This window comes from Dromaius novaehollandiae, chromosome 12 (genome assembly GCF_036370855.1).
Source record: "Dromaius novaehollandiae isolate bDroNov1 chromosome 12, bDroNov1.hap1, whole genome shotgun sequence".
Classification (NCBI taxonomy): Eukaryota; Metazoa; Chordata; class Aves; order Casuariiformes; family Dromaiidae; genus Dromaius; species Dromaius novaehollandiae.
The window spans coordinates 11,723,852-11,749,195 of NC_088109.1; the positions used below are offsets into that span (position 1 = coordinate 11,723,852).

The 25,344-nt window shown below is 35.9% G+C and overlaps 1 protein-coding gene across 6 annotated transcripts; it reads left to right on the forward strand.

Annotated features, from left to right (window-relative positions):
- Nucleotides 1-30: 30 nt before the first annotated feature.
- Nucleotides 31-24,996, forward strand: CCDC66 (coiled-coil domain containing 66). 6 transcript variants are annotated; one of them, XM_064518922.1, is made up of 19 exons: nt 32-183; nt 1,016-1,080; nt 3,366-3,391; nt 4,192-4,615; nt 5,579-5,714; nt 5,880-5,983; nt 6,894-7,018; nt 7,829-8,005; nt 8,859-8,990; nt 12,308-12,561; nt 12,936-13,020; nt 13,973-14,134; nt 15,951-16,098; nt 16,556-16,678; nt 18,035-18,513; nt 19,559-19,596; nt 19,860-20,146; nt 20,631-20,758; nt 21,459-24,996. In XM_064518922.1, exons 1-19 carry the CDS (start codon nt 173-175, stop codon nt 21,459-21,461), a joined length of 2,907 nt encoding a protein of 968 aa, XP_064374992.1. In that variant the 5' UTR covers nt 32-172; the 3' UTR covers nt 21,462-24,996. The 6 variants fall into 6 exon arrangements, with proteins under 6 accessions (XP_064374995.1, XP_064374992.1, XP_064374990.1 ...); XM_064518920.1 differs by having other exon boundaries at nt 24,585-24,996; XM_064518921.1 differs by having other exon boundaries at nt 3,369-3,391; nt 24,585-24,996.
- The last annotated feature ends 348 nt before the right edge of the window (nt 24,997-25,344 follow it).

Consider the following 25,344-nt stretch of genomic DNA (forward strand, 5'->3'; position numbering starts at 1 on the left):
CACTCCGCAGTGCGCGAGGAGCCCATTGGCCAGGCGGCGCCCCCGCGGGAAACCTATCGCCTGCCGCCTCCTTGCGCAGGGGCAGCAACGGCCGTACACAGCGAGGGGGAGAAGCGAGCGAGCGGGGCGGCGGCGTGGCGCGCCCCCTCCGCGCGGCCCGGGGCAGAGAGCCATGAACCTGGGGTAAGGCGGGAGGGAGAGGCGAGGCGAGGAGAGGGCCCGCGGGGGTAGCGGCGGGAGCCGCTTCCACCGGCTGGGACTCGGCTCTGCCTCGGGCGGGACTGTCCCAGCCCCTCGGGCCTGGCCGCTGCCAGGCCTGCAGCCCCCGGGGGCGGGTAACGGTTGCGGAGCGCGCGAGCAGCCTCCGTGGCCGCGGAGCGGGTCGCGACAGCCTCCTCTGGGAGGGCCTCCCGGCGGGGGGAGGGAGAGGGTAGACGGTTAGGATACTCGGAGCCGCAGCTGACCCTGCGAGACGACTGGTGCCGCCGGGACCGCGAGCCCTCGGGAGCGGGGAGCAGCCGGTCGCGCTTCCTCGAGCCGGGGAAGTCGTGCGGTCCCCCCTGCCCGCCGGCACGACTGCTGCCCCGCTCCTGCGCGTCCTGCCTTGCTGCCTCTTCCTGCCTTTATCGCAGCACACAAGCGTTAAATAATCAAAGATAGATGCTCGACCCTTCTTACCTGCCTTGTGGTCTTTTAACAGCTAGAATTGCAGTTTCTAGCGCTGCTGTGCTACCGTGTTGATTAGCGAGTTTTATGTGAATTGTATGCAAGTTTTGGATACGTTAGAATGAACATAAGTGAAAGGCAACTTGAAGATAAGTGTTATTTTAAAAACACTGAGAGTGACATCATGAACTTTTCCCCAATTAATGCATAGAATAAGGAAAATCATTTGGGCATTTTGCACACATACCTAACTGCAAAATTAAAAGAAATCACAAATAACACTTCCAGTTTTTTTTTTAAACCCTTACATAGTTCATAGTTCAGATTTCTCTCTCTCTTGTTTTTACAGAGATGGACTGAAGCTTGAAACTGAAATACTGGATGGAAAGCCTAGACTAATTTTGGCTTCTTACGGTATTTTTTAAATCACTTATTAAGTAATCTTTAAAGCTTCCTGAAGTTGAACTTAAGATCCAAACAATATAAAGCACAGCTTTATCAAAATATCTTTCAGATTAGGAAGAATATTTTGAAACTTTGAAGAATATTTGTGAATTGTTCACCTCGTCACTGCTGTAGGTTGATACTGAACTGTGATTAGTCTGTCCATTAGTGAACAGCTGGCAAAAAGTCTCAACTCTTTCTACAACTTAGCTATTTCTTTTGTGACTGGAGAGACAAGTTGACCATTATAGAACAACAGACATAATCTGAGGATTTCAGTAACCTTGCTGTACTGTATTTACTAAAGGAAGAGGCTCAACAGCTCTCTGTTTAACTTTCACAGAATTGCATTATATCAGTAGTTGCATAGCTGCAAACCAGTTCAGATGATTAATAAACTCTAGATCTTCTATTTGACATACATATGTTTATATACAAGCATAAATCCACTTTCCCTAACCATTCTACACAGCAGTCAGGATACAGAAATTCTCTATTTAATGCCTTCAAAACTGTCTCTTTGTCTGTGTCTACCAGACAGCTGTCCAGTGAGGCATCATAGGATATTTTGAGTCAATAAAGAATACCAGTCTACCAGAAACAAAACCTCACAACACCTCCAATGCAGTAATGCTTCAGCTTTCACTTTTTCTAACCATAGCTAGCATCATTTGTAGGCTAGGGCCAGTATACATTCCAGAGTGCTCTTTTACTGCAAGATAAACCTTTGGCTCTGAACTGGTCTTGAACAAGCAGTCTTCTCGAGTAATTAACAAATTATGTTTATACGACTGATTTAAGAGGCAGTTCCTTTAGCAGAGTTTCATCAAAGATTGTATCAAATTGCATTTGCAAGCAAACTTCTGAATTTCCATTTTCTGAAATGTCAAATTCTGCCCATGGTTTTAGGGGCTCAAGTAGGATTATTTTGTAGTAGCTTAAGCTGCTATTTGAGCTCTTTTCTCTTTTACAGAGAAAAGAACAAAGAAAATAACCCATAAATGGTACTTTGAAGTTCCCAATGTTTAGATATCTCCTCATTATGAAGGCAGCAGTCCTGCTTATATTTCTTTCTCCTTTCCACAGAGAGATGTGGTTCACATGCTATAGAGAATTCCACTTTATTTGAATTCTTCATCGGCAGGAAGAAGTCAAAAAGTGACTTACCTATTCAGCCCAGGGTTGAATGCCTGAGAGCCCAGGGAAACAGCCCCATAACACCCTTACTGCTAAAACATTATCAAAATGGTGGAGGATTTAATGCCTGTCTTCACAGGACAACAGGCTAGCATACTTCCAAGTTTAATAGTGTTTATCTAAATATTAATAATGCAGACTTTTAGAACAGTTAGTGTTCTCCAGTGGTTTTAATCAATCATGAAAAAAAAAACCAGTATAAGAGCTACCAATGCCAACATGTGACAGCCACTGCCAGAGCAATAAGCAAGTAGTGCAGCTGAGGAAGCCTTGTTTTCTACAGATGTGTCCCACTGAAACATCCCTACTGTTATCTCCCTTTTCCATTAGTCCTGTGTGCAGCATTTCTTGTGTCAAATAGTTCCTTCCCTTTATTAATAAAATATAGTATTATTCATCAATATATTAAGTATTATAATAAACAGTTTCAAAAATACTTAATATTTTTGAGATTGCCATCTCTATGTGATTTGGGTTACAAAGACTGAGGCGTGTTTCAGGGCATGGGTAGAGGAAACAATAACAGATGGAGTGATTATGCAAGTATTGTTTCTTTAGGACTTCAGTCATGGGGGACGGGTTACATTATATAGTAAGATGGTGTTGGATGCAGGGACTATCCTGGAAGGACATGACACAAAACAAATTGAAAAATCACGATAAGAAAACTATAAGCCCTATATAAGAAAATAATAAGAAAAAAAAAGCCGTTTGCACAGTGGTATTGCTGAAAAGTGGAATGAATAGCAAGGATGGATCAGACCGGCACAGTAGTTCTATTAGCGCTATATACAACTGGACATAGTTACTGGAATATATCTGTGTAGTTTTTTTCAACATGCTTTTGAAGTATGTATACCAAAACATATTAAAAATAATAATTGTGTAATATAATAATAGAAATAATAGAAAATAATTGGTGCAGATGTTATGGGGAAAAGTTTTTTGTCCCATCCTACAAAGACAAATGTAACACTTTATGAATTCCTCAAGACCTGTTTTTCAGGAGGAAGTTGTTATTAAACACTTCACTCACATGTTTGTGTTTGTTTCTCCAATAGGTAAATCAAAACCTGCAGTGAAGGTAAGTGAAAAAATAACTTTGTTGTTAGAACATACACAGTTATATTGATTAATTTATTCACACAAAGTTAAGAACACATTTGAAGTGTCTCAATATTTGTGATCAGTTACGTTTATGAAAAATGAATGTGTATTTCTCAGGTTCATAACAGCTGTTAAAAAGAATGAATTTAAAGTTCTATGAATTGCACCTTTAGAAAATGCTCTAGCTTAGTTTGCCAAGAAGTTACAGCAGTACAGGGAGTCACTTGAATAAGTTTAAGAGATCTCAGAGAAACTCTGGAAAAACAGGGTATCAAAGTGTATTCAAATCTCTATTCAGTTGTGCAGGTTGTCCCTATCTGAGTAAGTTGGAATGAAAGCAGAGGTGGGGAGATAAAGCCGAAAAAGCTTTCAATACATAGGAGATAATTACAGGTGTACATAAAGGACCTCGAGAAAGATAACACCATTTAGGACAGGATGGAAGAACAGAGATTTAATTAGTACTGGGTGTATGGTGAAAATATGTTTATTTGAAACTGCAGTTCAAAAATACCAAGGAAAAGGAGCAAATGTTTGTGAATTTTTAACATTATGCTACACAAAGCTAGTTTTCCTACTCTTGCTTCTAAATATTCAAATTTAGGTACCATATCCTCTTCTAAGTTATTTCAGAAGTTTTTACTGAATTAGTTTCTGTTGATGTAACAGAGAGGAAAAAGTGACGTTTACCTTAACTGTTGCTTCAGTGTCGAGTTTCTTACCTGTGAGAATTTATTAACTTATTTAATATATGGTGTAATCTTACTGTTTTAACAGATGGGTAATAAAGCCAGAGTCCCTAAACATGCCTTGAGAGTAAGGCATACTGGGCATGTTTCAAGGTCAACACAAAATGACTTTATCAAGCATGAAAGCTTAACAGATCCAAGGAGCGAATCAAGTTTATCAATGACAAAAGGTGAAAAACTGCAAATAACTGCAAATAGCTCCTCACATGAAGCCTCAACTAAAGATCACTCTTTGATTTTCCAAAGAGATAACACAAGCAGAAAGCTTGATTCAGAGAATCTTACTGTTAGAAAAAGTAAACAGAAACCTCAAAACCCACATACCTCAGCTGAAGACCTAAGAAGCAGCTTGGTGTGTTTAACACAAGAGCAGCTTGAACAGATTTTGATGACTGTAAAAGAAGGAACTAGAAGTCTGTCTGAAGTTCACAATGAAAAGCAAGAGGAAATGGGTAAGGTGCATCTTGCTGCAAAAATGAAGTTGTCTTAGAATAGTTGAATAAGTTAGTATCATGAAAAAAGAGCAAATTTGAAAACTTAACTTTGAGTTCATAATTTAAGGTTATGTATAGTCTGTAGAGGTGTTACTCTTAAATGATCTCAGACAAAATACCATCTGCTGGAAGATTGCCTGCTGTTGTTAGAAACCAAGCATTTGATAATTTTATCAGTAAAAAGTAAGGAGTGCTTAATAGTATTCTTGTACTTTGAAGAACAAAATGGCTAGCAACCCTAAAGATTTGGTGCAGAAATGAACCATTTTACATTGGAGAAAACCCTTCAACAGGTAGGACTGCACTATACTATTACCATTAGGAGTTCCAAAAAAAAAAAAAACAAACCTAAAAGAAAGAGACAGTACTTCAAACAGGCCTTTCTGGTTTTGTGAAGAGTTCAGGTATTGCTGTGCATCTCAAAAGCAGCTGTGCCATTTTCCTCTGACTCTAAGATGTAATAGGCATCTTTTTGCCTAGCTAGCAGTATTAGTGACTAGTGGTTGTTAGCTTTGTGATTCTTACACTCACAGGCATGCAAACTGTTAATGCATCTTCTTGTGTTGTATCCTTTCTCCTGTTTGTGAGCCAGTAGAGGTCTTGTCTTTGTCACCAAGAACAAGATACACTGCAATTAAGTAATTACCAGGGTTGCCAAAATCTCAGCTCTTAGCCAAGATTAAGTGTTTACTATATGTGTAGTATTATAAAATACTCTGTGAAATTGTAACCTATATGCCTTAGGCACACAAGCAAGATTGAAAACAGTTTTGCTAAATAGTGAAGAAATTGCAAGTTTCTGTTCATATTAAAGTATTTACTGAATGCTGAAGAAAGTTTAGTAGGCATAGGTGTACCTATCACATACATTGTCTACAATTTACTTCAAAGACCTAAATATAAATTTAAATTCTACTACAGCTGCTAATGAGGCATCAGAGGGAAACACTATCGCACTGTTCCAAAAAGCTGGTGAAGTTTCGTCAGTTCCAGATGAAGCTAACTCTGATTCAAGCAGGAAACAAGAAGCATATCCACAGCCAGGACAGAAAGTTATGTATGTAGTTCTATACTGTTGATTGTCTACAAAAACTGTGTCTTCAATAAAGATTCTTACTGTAATTTATAATCATAGTAAGAATATCTAGTAATGAAAAAATTGCCTGTAAAATTAACAGATTAGCTTTTAAGGTAAAATAACTTTTTCTTCTCTCTTCTCTAGAAAGAATTCATGGAAACCTGCTGACATGTTTAGTACCTTGGGTGAAAGAGAAGGGGATAAAGCCTTATTAGAATTTAAAAAGTCCCAATGGAAGAAGGAATTAGGTACCTATAATATACAGAATATATTTTTGATCAGTTTCTTATGCTTAAGTAATAAGATGCCAAGAAACCTTGCATTCCTTATGCTCTTGTAAATTTATTTATATCACTATAGTTGCTACAAATTGGAAAACTGTCAGTCTCCAGCACAGATTAAGACTCTTGAATTTCAAAATTCTACTCAAACAAGAACCGTACTCTTATTTCTCTCAGAAAAATTATCTTAACCAAAGCACAGTAATAAGTATTTGTATTAATTTATGCTTCATATTTCAGAAAAATATACAGGCTATTGATTTTGTCAGATTCTTCCAGTTCTTGATAGCCATCATCATTGACAAATGAATTTATTTTAAGGGAAAGTGTCATCTAATCTACAAGCATGACTATATATCAAATTAGAATTTGACCCTGAATCAATTTGCATCCTTTTGCCCCATCACCAACCAGAGGGGGCAGCAAGGAACCTCTGTAGAAGATGAAAATATTTAATGCAAGAGTAAAAGCCACCTTTTTTTTTTTTTTAAACACACACTTGCATGGTGACTATCTGGTTTCAGGGTTTGATTCTGCATTGTCAATAGCTCTCCTGCCACATAAAATTCCATTCGTTTTAATAATATCAAAATAGCCCAAGACTGATATAAAAACAGGGAGAAATTATTTACTTACTTGGTTATCTGTGATAGTTTTCTCTCTTCCTGGGTTGTTGGTAAACCTTCACTGCTTTCTAATCTTCTCAGAGAGACTACGCAATTACCAGAGACTCATCAGCCATCCTAAGAGCAAAGTCAGGCAATTGTGACTTGTAATCCATTTTACAATCAAAATTATAGGGTAGACATGTATTGTTTTTTCTGAAATGCCGTTACCTGTCTCTGTTAAGAACTCTTACTAGCGTTTGTTTTTGAAGATGAACAGGTAGCTCTGAAGAAGAAACTGAAAGAAACTTTGGAGGGAGAGGTGGGTTATTTCTGGAAAAGACCTGGCAGTGATAAAACCTTTTCAGAAAAAATGGGAACAGCTGACCCAGATAAGGTAAGCTAGCAGTAAGTACAAAAGAGCATATGGCTTTCACAGTACTGTTCCAGAGCTGAGGAACTTTTAATTTGTACCAGATTTTGTTTTCTACATGAATCAAGTGTTTGTTAGAAATCTCAGTACTCAGTTTTAAGTTCTGTCATGGTATGAAGTGCTGTGAAAGCAGCTCTTCATATCACACTTTCTCCAATTTGTAGCTTTATACATTAAGACTTTATAGTATGAACAGCCCATTTCTGTCCTTCCATGTTGATTCCTAACTAAAAGGAGCAAATCTTTTCCAGTTCCATTTTGAGGAACAGTCTCAAATATAGTTCCTGGTTATATAATTATTTCCATTGTTCATTATTTTTCTCTAATACATTTGATTGTTTACATTATAATAAAGTATATCAATTTGACTTTTACTGTAACCAGCCTTTTTAAAAGTCTACTGTCACTCTGAAAATGATGTATGTGAGATAAATATACTCAGATGAGAGTGCTTCTCCTGTGAAATTGATTGCTATTAAGCAGAGGTTATGGTTGTAGCTGCTGTGAGTTACTACAGTAAAAGCAAACTGTTTTTGTGGGGCCTATTCAGCATTTCTAGAAACTTACCATTCTTGGCCCCATAAGAATTTGTCTCACTCCCCATAAGGAATACTAGATACCAGATGTATAACTACAAGTTTTGGCTCAAGTTTTAATGAATAGAAGCTTTTAGAAGTATAATTTATTTGTTTACTATACATTAAAGGATATTTGATGCAAACAAAATAGGACAGCTAAATAAGTCTTAAACCACAACGGTCACTTTATTTGCAGACAGTGTTTCCAGCTCATTCAGTTACTACTACTGATGAAAACTGTGTCTGTAGAACTATTTTAACCACAGAGGCTAATGAAGTTCCACTCAGTGTTTCAAGTGGTCCAGCTGGGCAGTGTTGTGATTTCAGGTCTTCTGACTTACCAGCTGTCAATTACACAGCACTTGTGTTAGGGGTAAGATTTTAAATTGCATGCAGTTTTTTGCTGATTTAACAGGTGTATATCTTCAGTCATTCTTTTAAACTAGAATAATTCAATAGACTTTTTCCTTTTGATTCTCTAGAGTACTGTGTATGAATGAATGTTTGTCAAAATAGTGATACTGAAGACTGAGCATTTTCAGGGCTGACATGAAAAATAGTATTAGAGGTGTGAACTGAAGTATTACATAGCTTTTAAGCATAGATTAAAGAAATAGAGAAATGGGAACCTACTGGAAATAGAAGACTACTTTAAAAGGTATTGACTGGATAATGTTCAAGAAGTAATTTTTCAATTATGCCTAGTAGATGCCAGTAAGAGACATGATTTTTGTCAGATAGCATTGAAAACTGTCAGTGCAGCTGGAGTATAAAGTTGTTCAATAATATGGATATCTATACATAAGTAGGAACAGAAGAAAGAAGATAGTGTCCAGAATTTACTTGAAACAGATCACTAGTAATTAGATCACACTGCTGAATCTGCCTGGAACACAGACTGAGCAGTGAACCATAGCAAGCAGGAGGAGAAAGGGATTTCTATTCCCATTGTATATAATCAGGTTGTTCAGAGGGAGAGGCTGAAAGTTCAAGTTAGAATAATATTTAAAGTTTGCCTTATTTAGCAGCTTTGTTACCACTGAAGCATTGTTGTAGAACAGTCAGACAGTTGCCACAGTTACAAACTTCCATGCATTGTTTTTGCAAAATAGCAGCCTAGTTATGCCTAGCAGTTGATGACAAAATTTTCTGCCTAGTCTTTCTGTGGCTATACAAGGCACTAACATTTTGGTACAACTAAGAGACTACTATTTATCTTATTTCAGGAAGCTACACTACAGGAACAACCTTCAAGTGCTGGGAAACACGAGCAACAGAAGAAGTGGCTTGAAGAGCTGGACAAACAGAAGGAAGAAGCTAAACTACAAAAAATAGAAGAAAAACTAAATTTATCAAAGGTACCTGCAGTTTAGAATGACTTTCTGGACTATGAAAAAATCTTTACTACATCAGCTTTTCTTTCAAATTTCAAAAAAAAAAAAAAAAAAAAAAAGAGATTTTTTTTCATAAAGTAACAAGAGGTGCCAGAACTCAGCCAGTTGGAACAACTTGCTTTTTCTAATGCCTCTTCTTCCAAAATATGACAGCAAGTTCATTGGTATTCATTGATGAGGACTAAGTAGACTCCATTAGAAACACAGGCTCCAGGCTTACAAGTATTTTCTCATCACCTGCAAGTACATGGTATACCACAGCTGAGATTTCTTTTCCAGATTACAAAAACTAGTTCTTTTTTCTGGAGAGTTTCTTCCATTGGACTTGTCAGGCTCTTTAAGGAAACTCCTCTGTAACTGTCCAATGATTCAATTGCCTGATCTGACTTCAGGTGCATCCCTAATGATTAATTGTTTTTTTCAGGTCCTATTAACGCACTCTGTTTTGTTGCTGTCATAGCATCTGATTCAAATTGATTGTTACCTCTGAGACATAAGGATGAAATTTTAGATGTAACGAACTAGTGACAAAATTGTTTTTACCTGTAACATGTCTAGGTTTTCAGCTTAAGTCTTCCAGACACTCTAAGGAAACATTCAGCTAACAGCTGTTCCGCTATTTGGATGGCAAAGAACAGTCTGCCCTGTGTCTCATTTGATGTGTAGAGAGCTTGCCGCAGAGATAAAAACATTGGTGGTATAACTGTTTTGTTTTGTTTTTCCTTTTTATTTTTTTTACTCCCTTATGGGGTGAAAGCACCAAGCGTTGGAAGGTGTGGTAGCGATGCTGGCCACACACTACTTTTTACAAAGAAATTTTCAGTAAATTTCAGAGAGAGATGAGAAAAAAGGAGGACGAGGAGGAGGAAAGTTAGAGACAATTGTCCTGGTCAGTGGTGTTCAAATTATGGATATATTGTTTTGATGTGTGTGTATATATATTTACACATACTCCTATGAAACTTTCTTTTAAATGCTTGTACTCCCAAAGGTGTTGAAGAAAATGGTCTCACCTTTCTTTCCTTTAGTTTTTCAGGCTGTTGAATCTAGGTTTCCTATGCTGAATCTAGAGGCAATCTGTGGCTGATACAATTGCTTTGCAGGTGGAATATACAAAAAGACTATTAATAGTGTCACTACAGCCAAAAGCGGCCAATATACCTTTTACCTCAGAGGTTTTTCATATAGAGGCTCATTATTTGCCAGACTTTGCGTGCTTAAATATGAAGTCCTGCCAGAATGAAGTCTGGACAGAGAACATTCATTCTTTAGTCTGTCCTGATATGACTAGACAGGAAACTTCTGACCTGATTTCCTAATCGAGTATTTTTCTGTACTGTGGAACTAATATCCATAGAACAAAGCCAGTTTCTTTTTCTGTAACTTTGGATTACTATTATGCTGATAATGACTTACTAATTTCCTTGCTTTTCATAACCAGACTGGTATTCTTGGGGTCTTCATTGAGGGCACTATAGGGTTCATTTTATGTTTATTGTTCCCTGCCCCCCCCCCACTCCATCTGCTGTGTTCTGTAATATTACTAAGTAAGAATCTTGGTTACCAAAATTTGCCTGAAATGAACATTCACAACCCTTGGCCTTCTGAATTAAAAGGCTAAGGTTTTTACTCTCAGCTTAAACATTTACAAGTTCTGATACAGCAGTTATTATCATACCAGAAGAGGGCTTCCCTATACACTCCCCCCACAAGAAAACTTGTTGCAAAGGTCAGTTACCTGCTTACAGACAACATACGTCCTCCCATTCCCCAAGTCGCTGAAGGAATTGGATCTGTTTTGCAAATCGAGGTTTGTAGCTGTGAAAGGAACACAGGTGTGAAACATTCCATCATTAGCTGCCTTGTTTTCTAATTAGATATCTTTGTTGTGGAGAGATGGTTGCAGTCACCAATGAGCAGTCTGACAGTAATTTCACTTCCAATCTTTTTTTGAAAGGAAGTGTCATGCATTTAATCTTGTTTTCTTCAGTGTCCTCTTTTTCTGGTTTTGTGTTATACTCTTACCCCTTCTGTATATTATACCACAGACTTGCATAGGAATAAAATACATTTCCCCACTACGCTGATCTGGTCTTTCATCACTGAGTATACAAAGGGGAGGCAAAACTCAAGGAACAGGAGGAGGAATCATTTGGATTCTTAGTACTTTGGACTATGTTTTTCTTGCCTCTTTCAAAATAGTTGTAGAACTTTTCTGACAGAAGGGAAATTTTGTTTGAGGGAAGTACTCCCAAAACCTTTAAATGGATGTGTTAGTTTCTCCTGTAGAAGGCAAATTTTGAAGGAACCATTCTCCAGTCCCTCCAGAGAAACAGTTCTTTTAGTCAGAAGTGAAAATCTTCTCTATACCCATAGTGGAAAAAGGTCCCTTAGGTAAAACCTTAATCCTTTTGATAGTGGTATATTAGAATAATCAATTGCCAACACTGAACCAAAAAAAATAAGTCCTGGTGGAGAAGGAAGATTTAAATCTGTCACCTCTATGAAAATTCTGGGTACTTCCCTAAGATAGGATTTTTCCTGTGTTTAATTGAAAATAATCATTGGTGTGGGTGGAAAAGATTCTGAAAAAAAGCTTATTTTTTAACAGGTAGTTACAGGCAGTTCCAGTTGAAAATAGGAAATAAGAGAAATAGTAGCATCTCTGGTATAAAGGTATGCCCAGAGTTAATGCAGAATATGACATAGTAATAATCCCAAAACACAATAATCCTGCTACTGTCCAGAATCAAAATGTGGGACAGGGTAAAAGATGTCTTTTTTTGTGTGTGTGTGTTACTAGAGAGAGAATATGTACATAGCAAGAGGAAGGGAGTATGGCTGAGTGGTCAGGATGCTGACGAGTCAGTCAAGTAGTCTGCAGTACTGTTAGAAAAAAATTTCGAAATTGAATAGTATATGCATTGAAAAGTTAGTACTGAAAAGCCTGAAGTCACACTAACTTTTTTTTATGTTTTGATTAATTTATTTTTGCACTTCCTGGTTGTTGGAGTTTTTTTGCTGAAAGTATAGTATCGATATGTTGTTGCTGATAAAGTATGTTGATCAGCAGTATGATTTCTGATTTGTATTTTAACAACAAACTAACATCTGTTTTCCCATTCAGGGAATTAACTGCTGTGTGTTATAGCTCGATAATAGAGCTTTTCAAATGTTCCTGTTGTACAAAATGTGTATTGTCTAACTGTTTTGTTAACCATACTTTACATAAACAGTGTAATTGAGTCCATTTCCATTTTTGTTGCTTCATATTCATTTAGGCTGAAGAGCATGACAGATGGGCAATGCATTTTGATTCTTTAAAGAACCACCTTAATGCTAATGCACAACAGCCCTTAAATGGAATGTACAAAAAGCAGCCTGAAAGTCTTTGCCCATCACCTGATCCTAAGGAGCTGAGTGCTTTTATTCACCCTTTTTCACCTGCAGCTTTAGGCAATCTCATACCCTCAAAGGTGGGAAATGCAGAAAAAGCTGCTAAAAACAGTCCTTTAGAACACAGTCAGAAAGTCAGGTGAGTGAGCTTCGTAAGGATAATCATCTTCCCAGTCAGTTAACTTCTGATATCTCCTTAGAAATTAAAAAAATATTTGAAAAACATTCTGTAAATCTGATCTGTAAATCTTACTCATCTAGCTTCTGGTGTTTTCAGAAATACTTGTTTCAGTTTTGAAGACGACACAGATGTTTCTATTGTTCATTAATAAAGTTTACTGCAAATAATATTACTTGGTTCTTACTACAATGAATTTCATAATAGTGAATTTATACAATCTGATAGCCTGAATATGAAAATATTACTTGAAATCTGACTGAGACTAGTAATTAAGAAAGGTATTCCTTTAAAAAAATAAAAAATGAAAAATTCAAATGTTTCTTTGTTCATAGTTTCCTTCGTTCAATGACAGCTCTCCTTGATCCTGCACAGATTGAAGAGAGAGAGAGGCGGCGGCAGAAGCAGTTAGAACACCAGGTAGGCTTCTGTTTTAAACTCTAATGCTATTGCAATAAGAAGAATGGATGAAAGATAGTATTGTCACATGACTAAAGCACGAGATTTACTATCAGAATCCAGTGAGGCAGTTGACTTGACTTTTATGCTTCAGATTACATGTTTACAATTTTTTAACAGTATTTCACTCAGTTATATTTTACAGTTTTCTTTTAATATTTGTACAGAGTTGATAGCCTTTCTGTGATTGAATTCTTGCCTTGAAAAAAACATACAACAGTCTTTAGAGCTCTAATAGGGTTTGTGTGCATCTTTTCTTCAGTCTGCACTGATCAATAGGACTGATATTTGGAGACATCCAATCTGTGAATTTTTAAATTTTATCTACTGTCATATATATTACTTTACAGCACTCTAATCGCACGTATATCTTCATGAAGATGTCTCTAGGGCAATGTAAAGAAGTCTTATAATAAGTGTAATGAGTCTGTTCTGGTCAAACTTATTCTTTCTAGATCAAAGCATTAGCCTATAATGCATAAGCTAAAAATCAGACCACCGCTTCTTTATGAAAAATACCACACCACCATTGAAAACATAGAAAGCTACTTTCCTTGTATCTCAGCATGTTATCTTCAAACTGCTTTTTTGAGCTGGTGGTTCTTTAATGGAAATGATAAGGCAACTACCTCTCTTGTGAGAAATTGGAAAAAAAGTCTTTGAAATACTTTTTAGTAGAATAGCTATTTTATATGCATATATGTGTCTGTGTGTGTATATAACTAGCTAGACAGCTGTTTTCCCTAGAGCTGAATGTCACACAAACTAATAAATTGTCTTAATTTTTTTGATTCTTAAAGAGTACGATTATTATATGCGCGCTCACTCTTTTGAAGGTATATGGGTAACTACCTTGTAACAGGTACCTTTTACATTATGTGTTTTAATTTTACTTTTTTAATGGTAATACTAGAAAGCAATAATGGCTCAAGTAGAAGAAAAGCGGAAGAAGAAACAACTGGAGGAAGAGCAGAGAAAATGGGAAGAACAAGAGGAAGAACAGCGTCTAGCACGAGAAAGAGAACTAATGCAGAAACAGTTTGAAGAAGACCTGCTGAAACAAAAACAAAAGGAGGTGGGTTTTTGCATTTTGTTTAGTGCAAATAAATGGAAACTTTTTACTGACTTGGTAAAACTAGATATTGTGAATAGAGGTAAGACCCATGAGGTAATCGCTGTTGAAATACTATTTTTATATACTATTTTTAACTACAGTGAAAGGTGACATTATAATTTGAAACTATGCGGGGGATTTTGCTACATCTCCATTAGAATTAATATAATTATTATAAAGTATGGAAAAATCTCCTTCAAAGCTTCAAAATGGTAATCAGACTTACAGTTACAGAAAGTCTATGATAAGGTTAGTTTTTAAGAATGGTTTAATTGTCAGCTTGTTCTTTTTCTTCACTTTAGAAATAGTACTGCCTCATCTTTTTGAAAATTAAAACTACCTGTATTTTAGACATTTGAAACTGAAATATATCTCCTCAGTATACTTAAAATTACATACATTACATCATTACATACATTACATCAAGGCAGGTTTCTTCTTTTGGACAAGGCCCTTTTCAGGAAGAGAAATGGATAAGAACTGGCAAAAATGTGATTGTAATTTAAAACAATGTAGAAGTGTGATTAATAATATTAAATATAAAAAAATGACACACCCCAAAGTATGTGATCACACTGTTGGTCTTGGTAACGTGATGATTTTAAGATGCTTGAGTACCGTGAGCTGTAACTGACTGGGTGTGCTTTTATTCTGGATTAAAGATTTTTCAGAGTGTATTTTGGAAGAGTCATTAAAAAAAAGAAAATCCAGGGCATGTTCTAGAGGTTTCTCCTCTGTAACTTCACAGCGCTTTACATGCTCATTTTAAAATTATACTGACAGTAGTCTTTTTGACCTTTGAGTCCCCATTTTGCATTTGTATATGTTCTTACCTCTTACAGAAGCATCTGTAGAAGGGGCAAAGCAGAGGTTAAAGGCTCATCTGATGTTTTACTTTCCCTTTTGGCACACTAGCAGCTATTAGTGTTTTCTTCATTCCTGGAACAGTAGGAGAATTCTGTGTTGCCAGACAGTGACACAGCCTCCTCTAGAACCTGCAGAAATACTGGATCTCTGATTCCTCTGCATTTGCTGGAGGGAGAGATAGAGCATAGCTACTAGAAGAAGCTGCTGAAAATTTGCAAAGTTTTCTTTCTCTGTAACAGTTCAGCTCTGTCAAAATACATCCTGCTCTCAGTTATTTTCCCTTCCACCTGCAAATGCAATAGGAATTGGGGAAAGATGGTAACATAGTCAAGATTTTGGAGGGGGGAAAAATCTGCTGTGTAGAGAGAAGAAAAGTTTGGAAAGGAGATCTTCCTTGGTCCAGTCTCCTGAACAATAAACCCATAGAGTCTAAAAATTAGAATCCTCAGATTTAGGGATGTTTTGCCTTTGTTAGGGAGGCTTCTCCTGCCTCCTTTCTGTGGAACTAGGAGGAAGGATATATATATTTTTTTAATCCTGGCTTCTTTTATTTCATTTAAACCACATGATACAGGAAGTCATAGATGAATCAAATCAGATGGCATTTAGGAAAACACATTTATTAGAAAAGGGAGTTAAATATACAAATAATTATAAGGATCCAAATGATAGCCACTTAATGCTACGATTGAACTTCTTTTAATAGCATAGCAGAAGCTCTGATTTTTATTTTTATAATCATAAAAAAGTTAAATATTTAAGAATTGCATCTATTCACGTAGTTAAAAAAAAAAAAAAAAAGCTTTATCCAAAATAAGAATATATGTAAGCCTGAGGAATTATGTGGAGATTAATTAACCCTATTTATCTTACTCTCAAATTATTTCATGTATTTACTTTTTTATTATAGGAACTCATGACTCTTAAAACAAATGAGCTCTATCAGACAATGCAGAAAGCTCAGGAATTAGCACAGAGATTAAAACAAGAACAGCGCATTCGAGACTTGGCACAGAAAGGACACGACATTTCAAAACTTCAGAAGAATCTTGGTGGTGGCAAGTACCAACCTTTTCATACTCAGTTGCCCTATTCTTTTGGCATTTGCATGGGAGTTGGGTTATTTTTTTTTTGCCAGTCAAAAATGTCTGCATTCATAATAGGACCAGAAACTGCTCCCTTGCTTCAGGAACCAAATTTCATTTCAGCTTATTTAAAGAGCCTTCCAAACAAGTATCAAGGTTAACTAATACTGAGAATATTGTATTTTATTCAGCTTCAAATAGTACTTTATGTAAAGGCAGAAATACAAGGATATTATCAGAAATGCATACGGAATATTCAGACCTAAGTACTGTCGACTTGATTTTCAACGAAACACATAGAGCAGTAGGATCTGAATCATAGTTCTCAGTCTTTTGCTTTGACTTCTAAAACCACAACAGTGTGATAACTTGATAACATGGTTTATATGGAACATAATTTTTTTTAATTTACTAATGTATTTATTTTTAGGTGATACTGTATTTGAAAATTATAATCCTAGCATTTCACATCAAAGTCATAATTTTTCTGATGACATTAACAGTAAGGTTGATCAGCAGACTTCTCCTCGGAAAGACACTGCTGTACAGACAGGTATGCAGCCCTTAAATTTAATTATTTTGTGCACCTAACAAAAGTGGGACAGCACGTTTGTGTAATTTAAGCTATAGAGCCAAATCACTGTCACTCAGAAGGGAATAAAACTAGAAAGAAATACTTGGACGGACACAGGCATGTTAGATTATCACAAGTAAAATTTTATCAGCAATTTCAGTTAATACTGAGATGTAAAAGTCGGCAAAGAAAGCTTTCTTTAGATTTGTGAAAAACATTTCTGCAGCTGCTTGCTAACACTAGTTATGTTCTAAATACATGATAAATTTTTGTAGTTGTTACTTACCTGTTACAAATTAAAATCAGCCAGTCTGAAGTACAGTTCTGGCTTAGAGTCATGGCCACAAGCCATGTAGAACTAAATTTATTAAGGTGTTTTAGCATATATTGTAGTATTCTTCAGTCACAGGCTTAAGTAACATGCTATGGTATCTAGCTGGGTTGGGTTCCTAAGGAATCCTTAAATATATTAACAGAAACATTGTCAATAAATGTGAAATTAGAAAACAGAAAAGCCAAGGCTCTACATTCAAACAGTTAGAAAAGTTTTCTGCTATCCCTGAAACAACCTGAAAAAATTGTGTGCGCATCTAAATAGTCTGCCTTCCAGTCTTTATCTTAATTATGTATCACACCATTAAGAAACCCAGATCAACTTAATCTGTATCTACTAATGTTATAGATGAGGTCTGTAAGAGCAGATTTAGCAGAAATATTCAGTCACATTATGCCTTGTATTTAGAAGTGGAATGGATTTATTAACTTCCCATCATTTGAGAAGTGAAAGCTTTGTTTTATGTCTGTTTACATAAGCAAAATTAGTAGTTTGGTTTTAACAGCGCTGATAGAAATATTACTGGGAGTTTGGAAAGTCTACAAATTGAGTAATATTTTGTGTATCCCTTGTAGTAAAGAAGGAAACTGGATTGTTTAAAAACCTAAACAACGTATTTCTATTGGAAGACAAGGATTGGGAAAGTAAATTATTCCCAGTACCATTGTGAATATGATTGAACCATAACATGCTAAATAATTAAATAGAAGCTGTGCTATGTTCTTTATCATTGGCTACTGCGACAGAAACTGAACTCTACATTTTAAGATAATGTAGTTTCCTTTTACTTAAATTTTCTTTTACAGTGACTTGATTTTGTTCTTCAGTCTTTTTTTGAAGGTTATTGAGTTTTCTTCTACTTCCACTTCACGAATAATAAAAAGCATTATAAGATTGTAAGAGCCAATTTTTGAATACAATCCGTAATGATTACTATGCAGACAGAAGTCAAACAAGTCATTTGAATAGCTCAGATAAGAGTTAAAATATATTTTTTTTAGATGACTTTAATACGTCAGCATATGCTGAGTCAGCTGAGAAAAGAACTGTGTGTTGCGGATCACCTGATATTTCCATAGAATATAAAGAAACCTCTAACAGCAAAAAATGCCAGAAAGAAATGCAGTATACAGATAAAAATAAAATTGCAGAAAAAGAGAATGACGACATTTGCAGTGATCTATATGAACAATTTGCAAGAAAAGACAGACAAGTTAAACCTGTGGAAAAATGTGGCAAAAGACCTGACTGGAACATAAACAAACCTGGGAAAAGATACATTCCAGCATCAGAAAGATACCCTAAACAGCTACAGAAACAAAGGGAAGAAAACAAAGTAAGACGACAAATGGAGCTGCTTCAGTTGGTAGAAAGAAACACCCCTGGAAATCTCTGCCAAAAGAAGGGCAGTTCTTCAGACAGGTCTCCTTCACCTCACCAGGAAATGAATAGGAAGAATAAGGGACATGCAGTCAGAAAGGTAACTATTTGGTATTTGACAGCAATGATATGTATTTTTAAGACTTGTCTCACTCAGTTCTGTTCGGACAGGAATTCAGTTATGTAACTCGAGCATTTTGCCATTGCCACGCTTTGGGTAGAGAACAGTATTAATGTCTTGAACATCATGATGAGAAGAATATATAGAGTTTTTTCTGACTTACATTTTGATGTTATTTCAATCCTCCAGAGTGTTTATTCTCTTTAACTTATTTGTTAACATTGATTCATTATGTAAAGTGGGATCGATGTACATACATGTAAATATACCACCTCACTTTCTCACACTTTCCAATGAAAAAATCTTGTGTAGGAAAAGCTGGCCACTTCAATTCTGTTTAGCCATTTTTGTATTGGGCTACCTGCACATATTTTAGAAGCTGTGGGTATGAAAAACTATGTGTGAACTGGCTGTTCGTGTAGGTGTTTTTAAAGATGTTAAGAGTTCATTTGTTAAACTGAATTTGTTGGTTTACTTGAGGTTAGTTTTAAATACAAGCTTTACAGTTATATTATTGAAAGATACCAGTTCAGAATTGTGTATGCCAGAGATGGGCAGTAAGTTTTAAGCAGAACAGTAAGATAATTAAAGATTGTCTGATACTGTAAGAAGTGTGGGATACATTCATATTTTTCACTTGCAAGAAAAAGCTGCCACCCACCTTAATTAGTATAATGGCCTTTCCTTTAATAATCATTATCTTGGGCTGAACCTTTCAGGTTTATAAATGCAGCTTTCTAAGGGCCTTGGGAAATATAGTAAATATTTTTGATTGTGCTTAGAGCTGTTGTAGACATAGAAAATAAAAGCAAGTTTTTAACCTTCTGTAATTTGTTCCATTCAGTTCATACATAATACAACAAAGTCTCTTTAATGCGATCTTTGATATATGTCTTTCTCCTGAACTCTTTGACCTGAGTCCTTTTGGAATTTCAAAACAAACTTTTCTGGAAAAATAAAAGTGCTTAATATAAAAACATGAAGCTTTTTATTTTACTTTTGACTAATTTTGGTTTTCTTCTAGGGCGAACAATTACATAAGAATCATTTGAATGAAGAAAGGTATGTCAATACTCTGCATCAACGAAATGTATAAATGCATTCATAGCAAAATATGCCTATTTTCTTTTTTATTTTCTTTTATTTTTTAAAGAATTTGGATGCATCTATGGATTTTCTTTTTGGATTGTCTATGATTAGAAATACACAAGGAATGTGTGATCAAAAGTGCAGTCCTCTGAGTATTCTTTGTCTCTACTGTTCAAGAAAATTAATCACATTACTTACATGTCTTTTTTCTTTTTAATTGAAATTGTTTTACATAGATCTGAATCAGCACCTGTTCCAGCAGTTAAGAACAGATTACACCAAGGACAACAAAAACAGATACATACTTCTAATTTCCTGGCGCTTAACAACGATAGTAGAAGAGAGAAAAGTATCAACACGCATACACAACAAAGGAGCTCCCCTACTCCAGTTACCGAACCTGGGAGGCCTCCTTCTTCACACTTTATTCCATATGTTCGAACAAATGAAGTGTATTATCTTGATCCAGATGCGCCAGTGACTAGGCCTTCGACACATGACCCACAATATCAACAGTTTAATGGTATTGAAATGTATTGTAAACTGATTCATGCAGAAGAGAAGAAATGTTATAAATGTTACTTAGTTCAAACTGCTACGATTTGTTCAATTTGGTATTTGTTTTTACTGAATTCTACAATAACCCAGGTGCGGCACAACACTGTAAAGAAAGCTTATGCACCCAACTATAGTCTGTATTAAAAAAAATAATAATAATTAAAAAAAATCCCCAATTCAGAAAAGCAACAAAACTTTTGTTTATCTTTGTCTTTTGTTTGTTTACCTTCAGTGAAGTATCACTGCACTTTTTAGGTACTATATGTACAGGTTTTGGGTTTAGGGACCGAAGTTTTTTGATTTTATAAAAATATGGTGATCGTAATCTAATAAAAAAAAAAACCAAAAAAACCTTACAAGCTGTCATCACTACTTCAGAATTAAAACAAAATTGATAAAGAGTAGTAATAATTGATTTGATATGTATTTATTTATGTATTTATTTTTAGATTCTTACCCAACATCCCGACAGATTTTTAGCTCTGATCATGTTAGAGATCCTCTTCTAAATCCTGATGTGGTTAAAATCAGAGAGAGACAACAAGCAATTCTCAAAGGATTGTCAGAATTACGCCAGGTAAGCAAGTTACTGAATAAACATGAATGTTTTTACATACTAAAGTCAGAATGAACATTGCAAACTACTGGTCATGAGCAATATGATTTTTCCATCATATTGATAAGTTTTGGTCCTTTATTCTGCTGTTTTTACACTTACCTTTAGTTTTGCTTTTCATCTGTTACTTTCACCTTCACACTCTCCTTAGCCAGCTGTGAAACAGTGGGGCACCTGAGAAAACTGATACCAAGAGGAATGGCTTTATTAGTCTCCATATATTGAAGAGTTGCTTATAGTAAGGATGTTTCAAGTTTTTTAACCTCACACTGGAACCTTTGTTAATGAAACTGCACTTCATGTGAGCCAATCATGAAAAGAGTTACGCAGCTGCTGCAGAAAAGTTAGAGGGGTGGTAGTCATGCATCAGTCCTGGAAAAAACATCTACTTTGCACATTTAAAGTGTGAACATTGATAAAATCTTTCTAAGGTAGCTATTCCTTCATTTATATTTAAAAATTGAGGATATGTTAATCATAGCCAGATGGAGTGTTTAAAAATAAAATTTAATGTGGAATAACACACACAGGAGTAATTTGAGACAAAAGCCTAGGTATGTTTGTATACATTGTTCTATATGTAGTAAGTTAGTGGTAATGCTAGGTCTACAGATTGCTAAAACAATTTTGAATAAGACTGTCTAATGATTTGTTTTTACAGTAAATTGAAGCAGTGCAAAAGATAACTGGTAACTATGAAGGTACATATTTTTCTGTTTGGAGCCAGAATACTGGAAAAAAGATGTTACGTTTAGTTTTTAAACATGGATGAATTTGATATTCCACCTGCGAACAGCAAAGTGTGGCCCACAGCAGATTTAGACTGCAGATCTGGACAGTCACAGAGACTGTTTCTTTTTATGCTGCTATATGGCCTGAGAGGGGACTGCAAGACAGAAGGGGAAGTTCTTCTTTAAGCTTGCATTTCTTCCTTGAAGAACATTAAAAATCCATGTATGTCAGTATCTTCTCTTGTTTTTGAATGGCTCCATACTAAAAGTAGTATTTTGCTAGCAGTGCCATTTATTCTTCCATGCCTTAAGGCAATAAATTGCATAAGTGATCTAAATAAAAGGAAGAAAGCCTGACAGACTTCAGTGCAACAGAATGGCCAGTGGTGAAGTGTTCTAATTACCTGCTGTGCTTTTGGAAGACACAGTTCCACTCATACCTCAGCAGTAGGCAGATTCTTTGCACAATGAAGGATCGTGGTTCTCCTCAAGATGAAGTCACTAGGAGACAGAGTGATGGCATAGTTAACCTGTAAGTTAAGAAAAAAAAATGTAACACAAGAACACTAAAAATTTGATAGTTTCTAAAGGCTTCCAAGTAACTTTGACTGGATCAGGTCTCTCTCTCTCTCAATGCTCATTAACACTTCTGTTAATTATCCACAACCTTTAAATATTCTGTATCCAGGCTTCATTTGCAAATAGTATTCTGGTTAAGAGTGAAGATAGCTTCAAAGCACAAATTGATCGTTGTGCTTGCTGAAGTGAACAAAAGCCATGAATACTTAAAAGAGTTTTAAGGTACTAATGTCAGTGATGGCAAACTTGAGACAGAAGCTTGGGGCTATTATTTTTGCTGTATAGTGTGCATTCAGGTCTTTACAGTAGCTGAAAACTAATGTAAAAGTTAAGTCTTTCAAAGGACCTTGGTTCTGAAAGAGAGTTAATTTAAATCACATAAAGTTCTTTTTCAAATTATCTTAGCAGCAGTAGAATGCATATAGGATATTAACTGTTGAACTTACATACTCTTCATTGTATACTTCTGCTGATGACAGCTGTTGTGCATTAGTATTTCATTGAGAAAGGAAAAGTAATGAAATGAATGAAATATAATTTAGCTAAAGAATAGTTTTATTTTTCTGTTCCAGAAGGTAATTTATTCTTTTTTCTTTTTTTTTTTTTTTTTAATAATGATACATACATGTATATATAGAGAGAGAGTGAGCAAGCTATATAGGACTGATGTTTTCCAGGAACTCTGAAGTAATTTCTGAAACACAAATAGCTGGGTGTAAAGTGGTCCTTCTGTCTGGGGAAATTCAAAACATATTTGACCATTCTTCAGTCTTTGAAATATACAACCAAATAGAGTGACAGATAAATATCAGGATGTTTCAGTAACATTCTAGCTGCTGTAACTAGCTACTCCATGGAAGACACCAGTAAGACTGGATGGCAGACGAAGATTAAAAAAAAAAAAATGCACATCCTTGTGCTCCTCCACCAAAGGGAGAGAGTGTGTCATTGCATCTGTTATGAGACAGCAAGTCACACTTCGTCATGGTTGCTGCAGTGAAATCTTTTCTTGTATTTCAGATGATAGCAGTAACAGGAACTACAACAGACTTTTATTTTCCTTGTTTAAATCAAAATAGTCACTGGACTAAGCCCAAGTTTCTTCATGCAGGAAAAAGAGCCAAAGCTTTTTTTTAAAAAAAAAAAAGAAAAAAAAAAAGAAAAGTTTTAATAAAGAATAAAAAAATTTGCCAGCAGGTTGTAGCCTGCAATAGCTATGTAATCTTGCTAGCCACCAGCAGGCCATCAACATGCAAAGAAAGATCTCACTACTTGTCCCTATCTATATCATTTACCTTACTTTTGTCTAGGCAGCTTTTATCACCTTTGCAAACCATGTGAATAGAATTTGTTCTGGTTTTCGTTTCATCTGGTTATTTATTTGTTGCTCACCACTGCTCTGAGTCATTTAAGGCAAAATTTATTACATGACTTTGTTTTGTAACTTGCTCCTAATTTCAAAAAAACGCTCTTATAACAAGTGTAATCATTGACAAAAGGCTGGAACAAGTTCACTGATCCATTAACATAGTCTATAGCAGTTAGTGGTGTTGATTATTTAAAAAAGCAGTTCTTGAAGTCATTGAAAGTAGGCGGCTGGTGCACTTGGAATGACACAAAATGAAGTATAACAGGCTGCTTTGCTAACTTAAACCAGTTCTGTATAATCTCTCTTGCTCCTTTTCTGTCCCACTGAGAATACTGTCAAAATTGTAGGTGCAGCTGCTGGCTGGCAGAATGTCTATGCTGAGCTATAACATCATGCTACTAACCCTTAGCTCTAAGAAAGGCCTGAGGAGAAACACTATTGTAACTCTTATTTCCTTGGTACCAAACTACTTCTGACAGTTCCAAAATAGATAGAGACCAAGGGCCAGGTGTAGCCATACATCTGAGCCTGTTAATTAGTGAGAAGTATCACCTCTCACCTAGCCAGGGATACAATTCCAAGATACCTTATTTCAGGTTTACTCATTGCACAGTACTTATGAGACCCACTAGCAAAGCAGGAACCTTTTACCTATACCAACATCATAAAACGTCTGCTACTGTTTTAGTTCAAATGGTAATGCTCCTTCATGAGCTGCTGCTGCTGTTCAAGGGTTTAGGCTGGGCTTATTAAAAAAACCACTTTGTATAAGAACATGCTAGAATACTTCTTCACAGGCTGTAGTTGGGATCTGCTATATCCCAAATGCATGGAGTAAGCAAATTAGCTTCATACAAGAGAAAGGTCATTGCTCTCACTTATATTCCCTGGAAGCATCAGCATAGGCTTCCACTTTTGCAGAGGACAGGAAATCTTGACAGTTCCTTCTCTTCTGTATGTATTATGTGGTATACTTTCTTAAGTTGCATATTTAAAAAGCAGTGAGCCTTAATAAGTAAATGTTTTTAATGGATGAAAAATGCCACTTTATTAGCTCAGGCTGCATGAGGAAGGCAGAGCATTCAGGTTTACATTCCCTTTATTTCAGGGCCTCCTGCAGAAACAGAAGGAGTTGGAGACTGGTTTAATTCCAGCTGTAGCTCAAGAAGAGAACTTTATTTCACCATTTTGAAAGGTATAGATGAACATACAGATTTTTTTTTTTTTTTTAAGGTAAAGGCAGAGCACTTTGTTACTATAAAAAATTTTGAATGATCGCTGTATTTTTTTTAAATGATTTAACTTATTATGTGAATTTTGACAGACTACAGGGTCATGTTACTTTTCAGATTGACGATACATTAAATTAATGATGGATTCTCTGTTTAGAATGGTCCTCAGGCTGACTGAAGACATCCATCCATTTAGTATAAACCACTACTCCAGTGTACAGGATTGTTACCTTTTTTAATAGGACTGAAAGTGTATGTATTTTGATAAATAAAAAGAATTAAGATGCATTTTGAATGGCTTGGGTAGACTTTTTTGCTATTTTTAACTATATGACACTGCTTGTATTTTAATTATTCAGAGAACTTTTAGGCTTAGAGAACATGTCTATTAACTCAAGTAATCCTGGCTTAAGTCCACCAAAATGGTAAATCAGCTGGATCAAACTTTATTTTTTCCTCTCAACTAGAGCAGTATAGCACCACTTAACATTGTAATGGGCTGGGACCAAGGCAGCAGAACTCAGTTTAAGACAGCTTACTTACAAACCAGGTCTGAACACGTAGGTCAGTGTTCAAATCTTCCAACTAGAGCTGAATGTTATTTTGGATTCATTTACTTTTAGTTTTCAAAAGATG

Coding starts and splice junctions, on each gene's coding strand:
- CCDC66 (XM_064518920.1), top strand. Junction 8,006..8,858: donor ACACAGCACTTGTGTTAGGG/GTAAGATTTTAA, acceptor ATCTTATTTCAG/GAAGCTACACTACAGGAACA. Junction 16,099..16,555: donor TCAGAAGAATCTTGGTGGTG/GCAAGTACCAAC, acceptor ATTTATTTTTAG/GTGATACTGTATTTGAAAAT.